The following is a 13,199-nucleotide window of genomic DNA, read 5'->3' on the forward strand; positions in this document are numbered from 1 at the left end:
GGAGGACGGTGCAATTTTCATAGGATTCCTTCGGCTGCTGTGCTGAAAAACCTGACCAGGGAGCAAAGGTGGGCGCAGGGATCCTGCAGGAATCCAGGTGAGAGCCGATGGCACCTTGGACCAGGGTAGTGGCCGTGGGTGTGGAGAGAAGTTGGATTCCGGTTATATTTTGAAGATGAAGCCATAAAATATCCTGATGGTTCAGTGTGGGAAGTGAGAGAGAGTCAAGGCTCACTCCAAGGCTTTCGGCCTGGGTAGCTGGAGAATGGACAAGCAACGGCCTGAGATGGGAATGTGGGTTTCACAGGGAGTGATGGGAAGTCAGGCGCTGGCTAGGGTAAGCGTGAGCTGCCTTTGACCACCCAGGTTGAGATATGGAGTTGGCCATTGGATGCTTGAGGCTGGAGTTCAAGGGGAAAGGTCCGGGCCTGGGATATCAATTTGGGAGGCGCCAGGACAGAGATGGCATTTGACACGTGAGACCGGGTGAGCACGGCCAGGAAAGGCCTGAGCCCTGGGACGTGCCAATGGCCGGCGGTCAGGGAGATAAGGAGACACCAGCATCTGAGTCCAGGAGCGGCCCAAGAGAGCACACGTTAAAGCGTCTCAAGAGTCCTTCTAGAAAAATGGTACAGATGAACCGGTTTGCAGGGCAGAAATAGAGACACATGTAGAGCACAAACTTATGGACACCAAGGGGGGGAACGTGGCAGGGGTGCTGGGGGGGTGGGATGAACTGGGAGATTGGGATTGATATGTATACACTGATATGTATAAAATGGATAACTGATAAGAACCTGCTGTATAAAAAAAAAAAAAAAAAAGTCCTTCTAGAAGCTTCCAGAAAAGGTGGAAGGAACTTCACCCAGAATGCCAGGAAGCAAGCACAGGTCAGGCCACTCCTGTTCCTTCCTCCCTTCCCCCCCCCCAGCACGAAGCAATCGGGGAACAGGAGGAAACAGTGGGGCGGAGGTGGGGGAAGGAAGCAAGACAATGAAGCCAGCTGTGCCCTGGGCCATCAGGGGCCCGGACGTCTGGGTTTGGGGAGGTTCTGAGCAAAATGATCCTGAGCTTCAAATCAGAACCACCTATAACTCACCAGCTCCTGGGCCCTGGAAATCTCCAAAGCCGAGAATGAACTTTTTTGTGTTGTTTTTGTTTCTCTTTGCATTTCAGCTCTGGTGGCCACTCCCAGGGCCTTTGGAGGCCAAGGTCGCATTTGACCAAGGGGGAGGGAGAGGAGGCACATAAAAGGACTTCACCTTTTGTCTTGCTTTTGTATTTCTGGCCGACTGCTACAGTTGAATTCTTTGCACCATAAATGTGTTTATGGGGACGAAGCTGCTAGATCTCTGCGGCACAGAAGGGGGGGGGGGGGTGTGGGAGGGAGGGGGGTGCTCAGGGTGGACTCCCCGTAACCGAATTCTCTAGTTCTAAGATTATGAGCCAGAAAAGAGCCTTGTGGCTGAAACCAGCCTTGGGGGCGGCTTATGACCCCAGGGGCCTCTCTGCTGCTGACCAAGGGCATAGGATCACCCTTCCGGGCACCACGACCACCGGGAGGACCCACGGTCATTGATGGAGCAGACGTGCCTGTGCCGGGGCTCTGGCGGGACCAAACTGCCCAAGGGAAGCTCTTCAACAAACAAGTCCTCGACACCGACTCACTTCTGTCCCGTTTGCTAGAAGCTGAAGCCAGAACGGGATGATTCCAGGTAGCTGTCACCAAATTTTAGCTAATCCCATGAGTCACGGAGCGGAGGCCCAGCCAGGATGAGTCACTCTAGGAAAGGATGGGGAACGTGTCCTGAAATGGGAAGAGCCAGGCGCACTGAACACAGCCCCGTGCCGGGCCTGGGACACATGGCCACATGTGTGTGCACACACCCCAACACACATGGACACGTGTTAACACGTGTGTCCACACGTCCCCATGTGTAACTCTACACTCAACAGGTGTCAACACACGTGTGTGAGCCCACACATAGACACATACATAACAGCACGTGTGAACCCGTGTGTGTCAGGCTACCACACGCAGGCACATGTCATGTGTGTACACGTGTGTTCATGCACATACACATGTATGCCATCACGGGGGCACTGTGCTCCAAGCCGACACATGCTGACACGCAACACTTGTCTGTGTGTGTGTGCTTCGGCAAATGGCCACACACAGGCGTGCATGGGCGCATGCCGACACATGTTCCTGTGTCACCAGTCAGCGTGTGCAGCCGGCACACGTGTGCACACATCGACACATGTGCACGCGCACACACATGAAACCAGAGGAGCAAATCCGTCAGCAGCAAAGAGGGAAACAAAAATAACCAACACTCGGGGAGACTAAAAATAGCCCGTATTTTCAGCTGTGGCTCTGGAGGGATAGGAAGCTCCCGGCAAGAAAGAGGAAGAAAAACACAGCAGAATCGGAGCACACCTGCGACCCCACTGCCCCCCGAGAAGGGAGTACCGCCCCCCCATCCGCGGCCATGGGTCAAGTGCGCGGCCAGAGGGAGCCTGATGTGGTCAGAGGCGGTCAGCCCGCGACGCCGTGACGCCCTCTGAGACGCAACCCTGGGGCTCTGTGGAGGCCCAGACGGACGGCAGGGCGCAGAGCTGGCCGAGCAGACCCTGCAGGACAGGCGGGGTCACCCTGAGGGTCGCTGGGACCATGGGCCAGGGAGAGGCTGCCCTCCCCAGCGTCCCTTGGCATCTGCGATTCTAGAGCTGCCCGGGCCTAGCAGACAGCCCTAGAGGGAAGATGTCAGGACGTACCCTGTACTCGCAGTTTGGGGGAGGTGATTATCAGGAGAAAGGCCTGGGAAGGACCCCACTGCCCCACTGTCTGTGCAGGAAAAAGACAAGGAAAGGTGGACCCCAGCAGAGAACAGGGGAAGGGCCTGCCCTGCCCCAAATGTCAAGTCGAGCTGCTCGGAAATACTGTACGGAGGGTGGGGAGGACGGGGTCCACAGGTGGCGGGCTCGCTGGAATCTTGTTTCCGCCACTTCAGCTGTGTGACCTGGGGCAAGTGTCCTTCCGGCTCTGTGCTTCCATTTCCCTCAATAAAAGAGAGGCAGAGGGAGCTATTTAGACACTAAATGAAGCGACTGAATACACGTAAAACACATAGGACAGTGTCTACTGCATAATCATGTCCACTGACTGTTATCTCTCCCCAACCCCTGCCTCTGAACTGATGGGCAAAGGACATTTGCTAGAGGGCACGAAGCATGGGGGCAGGGCACAGTGTTCCTGAAGGCTCTCTGGGTGGCCCTCGCCAAGGGAGGAGGGGGCAAAATAGAGTCGGAGGCTGGGGGTGGTGGTGGGGAGAGGCTAAGGAAACAGCCCGACCTCAAAGTGCTCAGCGTCTGCCCATCCCACCATCCTACTGTGAGCCCAAGTGCTGCTCTGGTCCTGGGGACGCTGCAGGGACAGCAACAGGCCAGCCCGCGCCCCTGCTCATGAGGCAGAGGGAGAATGCACAAATAAACATATAACATAAGGGGGTGGCTTTTAGGGACATGAGGGGCGAACTGTGCAGATATCTGGGGATGAGCCTTCCGGGCGGTGGCGAAAGCAAGCCAGAGTTTGGTGGGAGCAGGCTTGCTGGGTTCAAGGACTTCAAAGAGATAAGCATGGCAGGTGAGCAGAGGAGACAAGAGGGGGTGCAGTGAGAGAGGAAAGGAGGGCTGCATCGTGGCGGGGGGACTTCAGGCCACTGAAATGACCTTGGTATTCACTCAGAGTGAGACAGGAAACCTCAATGGGTTGAGAGCAGAGGGGGCACGTGATCTGGTTGTCTATGAAGACCAGAGATGAGACTACTGCACTAGTCCAAGCAGTGGATGGAGGAGGGCAGAGTGGTGGAGACGTTGAGAAGGGGTCAGAATGCAGATATGCCTTTGAAGGGAAGCCGATAAGATTTGCTGATGGACCAGATACAGGGGTATCACAAAAAGCATGCAGTCAAGGATGACCCAAGGTTTTTGCCTCTACTCTTGGAGGGAACGAATGGAGATATCACTTATTGAGATGGGGACACAGATGGCAGAAGACTTGGGCAGCTGGAAAAATTCATGGATATAGCACCCAAGGCTGATTCCAACTAGAAAACATAAAAGACAGCAGAGGGGGACTCAGCTTCCCACCCCACCCCTGGCCGTGGAGAAGGCCACCAGGCCCATCATTGCACATGGTGGCCCAGCAAACGAACCCCTTCCCCTGTGGCCCAGCGGGGCCTTCCCTGGTGGACCAGAGACACCCAGTAATTTGGAAATACACGCCCAGGGACCTGGACTGCACTTCCTAATCCATGCAAACACAGAGGGCCACGCATGCCAGGCTCTGTTCTAGGCTGTGGATATAAGAGCGCCCGTCCTCCTGGGGTTTGCCTCAGGATTTTTTCACACACACACATACACACACACACACACCAGCAAGGTAACGTGGGCAAATTACTCTCTTAAACTTCTGTTTCCCTAACTGTAGTTGATGACAGTGAGATGTGTGTCCCAGAATTCTCCCAGGACTAAACGAGATGATCAACATTTACAAAGATGCCTAGCACACGATCACCCTCGATTATACTCCTGAGTGCATTCGGTCTGAACACCTCTTGTCCAACCCTACCCACTGGGGGAAAGGAGAAGAAATGAGTCTCATTCTCCCCCAAGGCCTCTCCCAGCGACCTCCATCTCCAGGGCCCCTCCACTGTGTGCCTCCTGTATTCTGCATCTGACTCATTTGGCCATTCTTTGGGGAAAGCTACGGATTCGTTACTAATTTTTAACTAAACACATAATACGTGAATACATTCTCCTTATTTACAAAGAAAAAGTATGAGCCTTACAGATAATGCATAAATATTCTCCCTGCCACACCCCCAGTCCCCTGAGAGTAACCACTTTTGTCAGTCTGGTACACACCCTTCCACACCTTTTTCTGTGCTTTTACATGCACTGATAGAAACCCAGTGAAAAGACAGAGTATTGTTTTGTGGAGTATTTTTTGTTTTTTTGTTTTTTTTAACACGAGTAGCCTCAAAGCTTTTTTTCAATTAGTAATGTGTTTTTTCTACTTTTCTGTGCCCAAACGTAAATATCTAGTTCCTTCTCTCTAACTTTTACCTAGAAATCCACTGGATGAAGGGCTCCTGCTTTACTTCCTATGCCCCTAGTGAAATGTAGACCAGATTTGGCGGCCAGGATTCCTGCCCGAAACTGCCACGAGCTGTGTAAACCGGGTACATCCAGAGCAGTTTCAGACACAGGTCACCGCCTTTGTACTTTATCATCTTGCCAGGAAACAAACTAAATCCAGCCCCTGCCTCAGAGCTGAAGACACATGCCCTGGCTCAGAGGTGGAGTAACTGGCCTGAGGTCCCCAGCCAGCAAATAGCACAGCCAGGTCTGCAAACCCTGAGCTCTGGAAACTGACATCGGTTTCAAAACGAGCCACACCCCTATGCAACCCCATTAGTAACCTGAGAAATGTAAATCACACACATCAGATTAACCCCCCCCCCAAATTATAATAAGAAATCGGTAATCCCAATAATGGCAGAGATGTGGGGGAGTGACTAGTTTCATACTCTGTGGATGGGACTATAAATGCCCTCAGTCTTCAGAAGGGCCATTAGGCTGTGTCCAAATGCAAACTGGACATACCATCTGGACTAGAGGCTTCTCTTCTAGAAATGTACCCGGTGGAAGTGTTCATCCAGGTACACAGAGAGGTATGTATGAGAAAATTATCAGTCAGTGGAGAAACAGGTAAGTAATTAAGTGTACAGCCATTCAAAGGAATACTATGCAGCAGTGAAAAGTGTGACCGATTTATACGTTTTGACATGGAAAAATTCCCAAGCGATATCTGTGAATTGAAAAGCAAACTGCAGGCTATTTCGACGTAGTTTAGTTCAATATATGTAAATATATATATATTAATGTGTCTAAATCCATGCTCGTGATGTGTATCTCCATAAAAATCTAAAAAGATACTCTCGGATGACGGTGGTACTATCCCAGGAGGGGAATAAAATGGGGGGAACTTTTTTTACCTCCACTTGAATTTTTTTTTTTTTTTTACAAACAAGAATCCATGTATTTTCTATACACGGACTTCTTTAACCCCAAAGCATAAAAAAAAAAAAGTAGAAATCAAAGCACAAGCCCTCCCATTCAAGTTGTACGTGGACACGTGCAGCCAAAGAAAACACCAGCGGGCCATCCGTCCCTCTCCTAGCATCCCACCCACTCAGTCCCCTGAACACAGATGCTCTTCTTCCAAGTGAAGGCTCTTGGCCAGGGCTCAGCCTGAGCTGTCCAAGAAGAAACTGTCACAGGCTGGGCTCGCCTCCGTGCCTTCATGCCACTCAGCCACAAACCAATCACCTTTGGGATATTCACAGAGGATGCTGGGTGGCTCTCACTCAAGTTTAAGCCCAGAAATCTTAGCTCCGGGACAACTGAGGACAGTGGCGCTTTCCTCTTTGGAAGCCCTGAGGAGGAGTGGGAAATTAGGTAGGGCATGCGGGTGTGCATGTACACACACACACACACACACAGACAGCCTTCATCTGATTGAGAGCCGTGAAAAGAAAACACCTGAATTAAGTCCAAGAAGGACAGGGCTGACAAGATTCTGCACCAGCTATAAATCCCACTCATCCCCACACCCCCAAAACAACAGGCTCTCTGCACGGGATCACAACGGGCTCGCCACACTTACAGCACCCAAGTGATGGTCTCTCCAGGGCTCACACAGTACAGAAACCACAAATTTGGCGGGCGTTTACGGCCAGCTTTCACTGAGATAAAGCTCTCACAGCTACTTTGAAAAGCAAAACAGATACACCCGTTGGCCACCATGGGAGAGAAAGAAGCAGTTCTGCCGCTCTCAGGTTTCCCCAAGAAACTTTTTCCCGCCACTTCACAGGCAAGAAAAAAAAAACCACTAAGAGGAACTTGGAGCTCAATGTCACCATCGGCCAGGATCTCCTTGCAATCAGATTACAGGATTTAATGGGACAAGATTTGACGACAAAACAAAGGACACAGTGTGGCCAAGATGACTCAGACAACTGCTCACCCAGAGACCTCGAGAAAAACCAAACGTTGCTCCATCTTTAAAGCCAAAAAATGGCAGCCGGGTCCAAGCAGATGCAGCCTTCATTCATTCACTCATTCATTCATCTCCCAAGCATCCCGCACTGGGCGTGGGGCACAGATACGAAATGGGGACAAGTCCCCATTCTCAAGAAACTCGCCTAAAGAAGCCGCTTAAGGGGAAAAGAGAAATCAACTAGCAAGTGATGACAGACACCTCTTTCTGCCAGCTCTGCGTCTGGCTGGATCTTGGGCCAAGGTGAGCCTCAGTTTCCCCTCCCGGCCCTGCAGGTGCTGGCCTTGCCTTCAAAGAGCTGAATGCTTTTACCTCAAGTGTGATACTCTGCAATCTCCCTGTCCTTCAGTAACTCCAGGCTCATTCAAAAATGCCGCCAGACAACCAGGGCAGAGTCTGACGGTCTGAAGGCCAGCTGACAGCCTTAATTTGTCTCCCTGGTTGAAAGGGCAGTGGTGTATAAGGTTAGGATCGCAGGAAAGCTCTCAGGCTGTGGACTCCCCAAGGACCCTGCTTACGCAGCCTTGGGCTTATGCCTGCCTCTGTGTGGATCTGGGGAGAAAAGCGGCTTATCACTGCCAATCTGCATCAGGAAGGCAGCGTCCGGGAACGACAGAGCAGCTCATTCCGCCTCTGAGAAGGGGTTTGTATTGGGGAGGTTCTGGACAGCAGAGACCGCTCTCCTGAGCACCCACCGGCCTGGGCACCCATGTGAGTCTCACATGCACGTGCATGGAGGGTTCCTGTCCTCCTGTGCTCACAGGAAACAAGCAAAGTGCAGCCCTAGTTTTACCACACACTGTCACAGGCTGCCGTAGAAGAGGCAAGAAGCATGTGAACCGGCTCCTGGGCTCCTCCAGGCAGTACCAGAAACGTGGCCGCACTCCAGCCCCGCCTCAGACCCCAGACCCTTAAGGTGAGGTCAGGCTCCCAGGTGGTCTCTAATTCAGGCTTCCCCAACCCGGGCCTGCGCCTCCAGCAAAAGCCCTGGATGCCCTCCTTGGCCCCCAAACTCAGCCTGCGTCCTGGGTCGGGGAGGTTCCTGGGAAGGTGGCCAGCGGCCCCTCCTCATGCCCTCTGGTCTCTCCGGTGCTCAGGGGCCCCGGCCCAGGACACCCGGCCCTCCTCGGCGCCCAGCGCCCTCCAGCCCCGGAGGGGACCGCGTGCACTGACCCCCGGCCGGGCCGCTCACCCACCTTGAGGACCTGCTGCTTGATGATCGAGGGCACCATCACGATCATGATAACGCCCAGCACGGCGCACAGCAGCCCGGCGAAGCCCAGCGCCGCGACCACCCGGCGCGCTCTAGAGCGGCTGCCCATGTCTGCGCGCCCCGGCGCCCGCGCGCTGCTCGCGGGGCTCCGCGCCTGTGGAGGGACCGAGGCGGGGACGGAGGTGACTGAGGCGGCGACTCCGCGGACGCGGGCCGCAGCGGCACGGCGGGCCCGGGACCGCAGTGCACGGAGGAGCGGCCCGGCAGGTGGCCAGCGGTTTTATGTGCCATCGCCCGGGCGGACCGCCCCCGGGACGCCCTGGGCACCAGGATCTGGGCGGGCGCCAGCGGGCGGGGAGGCGGGGCGGGGCCTAAGTTAGCAAGGGGCGTGTCCGGGGCGGGGTGCGGAGCAGATGGTCCGATTGGGGCGGGGCCACGGCCGCCGGCCCCCAAGCTCTAGCTTCCGTTTCCGCGGGAGGGAGACGCGGAGGTCTCGTGGCCTGCGTGCAACGTTGGGCTTGCCTCCCCTCCACCTCCTAACCCTTCTCCCCTTCCTCACTCCCAGCTGTTCCCCGCTCACCCCTTTCCCTGATCCCGCCTCCCCATCTTCTCCCCCCTCCTCCTCTGTCTCCTCATCCTCCCCCTGCCTCTCCCTCCTCCCCCTGCCTCCCAAACCCTCCTCCTCCCCTCTTCTTCTCCCCTCCTCCCCTCCCACTTCCTGTGTCCTGACCGTCGTCACTGTTAGTATTTAGTAGGAATTGCCCAACTCTGGCAGGGACTCCAGAGCTCCTGCCCCCAGCTCTGCGACCTCCTCTCCCCCCCACGGCGCTACACACACCTTCCCACGTGTGCGCACGCACATGCTATTGCAGCCTCTCTCTCCGTAGAACAAGCCCAGCAGACTCCCGCCTCAGGACCTTGTACCCCTACGACTTGGAATTCTGTCCCCCCCAGATATCTGCCCGGCTCCTTCCTTCACGACTGCTCCTACACCTTATCAGAAAGGCTCTTCCCTGCCACCCTGTGTGAAATAAAATAGCGGCCAGTTCTCCCCTCACCCCTCACCCTTATCACCGGGCCACCACCTGGCCTGTTCCACGTTCATATGTTCTTGCGTTCTGACCGTCGCCAGGCGCTAGAATGCTACGGGCAGAAGCTTCGTCTCTTGACAAAACTTGACCGCTGCCTGGCTGGGAAGACTTGCTCACAAGGAACATTTTAGAATGAATCAGCGAGGGGCCTTCTAGGTGGGGTCCTTGTGCTAAGTGCCTGGCCCACAGCGACTCCATTCTACAGATAAGGAAACAGGCACAGAGGGTTAGGTCAACAAACCCAAGTCCCTGCTTTCTAACGAACAGGGAGACAGACGATTGGCAAGTGAACAAATGAACGATGGATTGCAGATAAGTGCTCCAAGAAAATGAAACCTGGGCGCGTGCTCCGCTGCAGCCCTCCACCCCACCTGGACTTCTTGACCCCTGATGTAGACCAGTCCCCTCAGTCTCTAGTTGGGGCCACGCAGGGATAGGAGGGCAGTGTCCCCAGCACCTGGGTAAGGCAGGCCGGTCCCTGAGGGCTCAGAATGAGGCCTGAAACTCTTCTTCAACCCTGGAAGGAAGCAACCTTCTCCCAGGCCCACCCTTAAGCAACACAGCCTGGCCTGAGTCAGTATTTATCAGAGCCTTGCCTGGCATCGTGTTCCCCTTGGGAGACCCGACATTGTCCAGGGTAACGGGAGCAGGGACCCAACCCCTGACCTAGATTAAGATGGCTGGGGCAAAGGTGGCTAGATCAGGCGGCTGTGGTGTCAGATGAGGATAGGTTCCAAGAAGTCCATGCTGCAGGATTTCCTACCCTAGAGTCCTGGGGAAAGTGGCTTGGCCCGTTCTGTGCCTCAGTTTGTTCACCTGTCAAATGGGGATAATAAGGGCCTCTCTCCAAGGGCTATTGCGAGGATTAAATGAGTTGGGAAGATGTGACAGTGCGTAGAACAGTGCCCCAAGGTGACAGCACCATGAAGCTAGCTGTTCTTGTTGCTGCCCCGAGGTCCTAACTGACCTGGCTCTGCTCACCTTTCTGCTCCCATCTCCCAACCTCTCCCCCTTGTTCTCTCTACCCCAGGCTTCTGGGCCTTCTTTCTGTTCCTTAAACAGCCCCAGCTTTTTCCAGCCACAGGGTCTTTGCACTTGCTGTTCCCTCTGCCTAGAATACACTTCCCCAGACCTGCCGCCTTCTCCTCCTGCAGGTCTCACTTCAAAGCCTGCTCCTTAGAGAGGCCTTCCCTGTGTAATCTGTCCAAAATGAAAGTCCCACCCACCAGTCACTATCAAATCACCCCATTTTATCTAAAATTGTCTTATTCGTTTATCTGTTTACTTCTTTCTCCCCCCAGCTCCCAAGAGAGAGAAGCCGGTCTGTTTTTGCGAATGGATGTATCCCTAGCACCTGGAACAATGCCTGGCAACTAGTACATACTCAATAAAGGCTTGAAATAATTCATCTTTAATTAATCAACTCATTCATTAATTAATATAATTTCATTGAATTCCTTAAGGCCTTCAGCGGCCATCAGCTGTGGGGATTGTTTTATGTTTGCTGACTTTTGTAGTTCTTGGGAATTAACTAATTAACTAAAATCTGGGGTCTGTGCTCGCCCTGACGCCACCCCCTTCTTTGATACCCAGCTTCCCTCGGCAAGGACTGGCTCGCCTTGACCATCTCACCCAATCTAACTTTCAAGTCTTCAAGGTCCAAATGTACGTGATGCTTACCCAAGAGAGCCCCCAAGGCCACGGCAAGAGTGTTCTCATGTCACGCCACACTGTCACTTGACAAGAGAGAAAGCAGAGATGAAAGGATGTCTGAGACACGTGACCAGCCGTGACCTCGCTGTGGGGAGTCACATCCACTGGGGGAGTAGGGGGCGGTGACCTAAGAAGCCAGAGAAAAGACTTCGTCATGTTTCAGAGAGAGGCTTTGCCAGGACGAGGCAAGACAGTGATGCAGAAGGAAAAGAAAGATTAATGATAGTAAAATATTATCAACGTGCATGTCAGAGAGATCCTGTAAACGCCAAGTCAGATGACGTTCCTCTTCAGCTCTAAACCCTCCCACGATCGAAAGACAGTTAGTGGGAGTGTTGGCAAGGAGGTGGAGAAATTGGGACCCTCATACACTGCTGGTGGGGCTGTAAAATGGCACGGCCACTGTGGAGAACAGTCTGGAAACAGCTCCTCGAAAGACTAAACACAGAGTTGCCATAAGTCCCCGCAGTTCCCCTCCTGGGTATACATGAGAGAAATGAAAACTGTGTCCGCACAAAAATTTATACACGACAGCACTCTTCACGGTAGCCGAAAGGTTGAAGCAACCCAAATATCCCCCACTGAAACATGGATAAATAAAACATGGAATATCCCACAATGGAATGTTATTTAATATTAAAAAATGAAGTACTGATCCATGCTGCAACACGGATGACTTTGAAAACGTTACCCTAAGTGAAAGAGGCAGTTACAAAAGACCACATACAGTATGATTCAATTTCCATGAAATGTCCAGAACAGGCAAATCCATAGAGACAGAAAACAGGTTAGTGTTTGCCTAGGCTGGGGGTCAGAAAGAATCGGGAGTGACTGCTAAGGGCTCTTTTTGGGGTGACGGAATGTTCTAAGATCGATTGTGGGGATGGTTGTACAGCTCTGTGACTAGACTAAAACCCATTGAATTGTACATTTTACATGAGTGGGTTGTATGCTATATGAAGTATAGCATATTTCCTGTGGTTCCCACCTCACTCAGAGTAAAAGCCCAAGTCCTCACCACAGCCCACTCTGTGAGCTCTGTGGGTCACCCTCATCTCCCTGACCTCGCGTCCCCCTCTCCCCCAACCCACTGTGCTCCACCTCCTGGCTGTTCCTCAAACCTGCTGCCTTGCCCCTGCCTCAGGGCCTTTGCACTTACTGGTCCCTCTGCTGGACCACTCTTCTCTCAAACCTCCATGTGATCACCTTCCCTTCCTTCAAGTCCTTCTTTATATGTCATCTTCTCAGCAAAGACTTCCTTCCTATCAACCTTCTCAAACTACAACCACACCCACAATCCCCCCATCTCCCTGCCCTGCTTTATTTTTCTCCATTATGCTTACCACCATCCAACTCTACATTATTCCTGTATTTGCTTGTTTTATTGGTTCTCTTCCTCCTCTGGAATGAAAAAGTCTCCACAAGGGCAGGAATCTGTCTATTTGTTCATTGCTGTATCCCCATCTCCTAGAACAGTGCCTGGAACACGGTAGGTCCTTAATCAATAGGCATTGATAAACAACAGCTATAAGAGCCCAATGGTTAAGAACCTGCAGCCAGGTTACATAGCTGTGTGGCCTTGGGCAAGTTGCTTAACTTCTCTGTGCCCTGGCTTCTTCCTTATCTGTGCAGTAGAGGTAATCTCAACAGTGCCCACCTCCTGGCATAGTCATGGGATTAAATGAGCTAATCTTGGTTACACACTTATCGAGGTGCCGTCCTTATATGGGGTCATGACTGCGTGCAGGCTGCCACACGTGGTCCGCCCCACCTCAGCCCAATAATAATAGAAGAATTATTATTACCACCTGGAGCAATGCATGAGCGGTACTGCATGGAAGCTGAATGGCTCGATTCAGAAGAGTCGTAGCTGGTTAGTGGCAGAGCGGGGATGGAATCAAGTCACTTGGCTCCAGAGCCCAGACATGAATCATTACTCTCTTTGCTGAAGAAAAAGCGGAGAGAGGGAAAAGAGGAAGTAGTTGGGGAGAGTGAGAGAAAGCACAGGGAAAAAAGAAAAAGCCAACGAGGAAGAGGAAGCAATCGCGTTTGGCCA

At 53.0% G+C, this 13,199-nt stretch overlaps 1 protein-coding gene across 3 annotated transcripts in view; it reads right to left on the bottom strand.

Annotated features, from left to right (window-relative positions):
- Positions 1-13,199, bottom strand: part of SCARB1 (scavenger receptor class B member 1) — a 90,488-nt gene that overhangs the window by 69,356 nt on the left and 7,933 nt on the right. The window contains exon 1 of one of the 3 annotated variants that reach the window (XM_057527022.1): positions 8,323-8,603. The exons of 1 other annotated variant lie outside the window; for it this stretch is intronic. In XM_057527022.1, coding sequence (XP_057383005.1) covers positions 8,323-8,448 — 126 coding nt within the window. In that variant the 5' untranslated portion in view covers positions 8,449-8,603. Of the gene's footprint in view, positions 1-8,322; positions 8,662-13,199 lie in introns of those variants that run through there. One more of the 3 variants, XM_057527025.1, reaches the window with a different exon arrangement.

This window comes from Balaenoptera acutorostrata, chromosome 13 (assembly GCF_949987535.1).
Source record: "Balaenoptera acutorostrata chromosome 13, mBalAcu1.1, whole genome shotgun sequence".
In the NCBI taxonomy this organism is placed as follows: Eukaryota; Metazoa; Chordata; class Mammalia; order Artiodactyla; family Balaenopteridae; genus Balaenoptera; species Balaenoptera acutorostrata.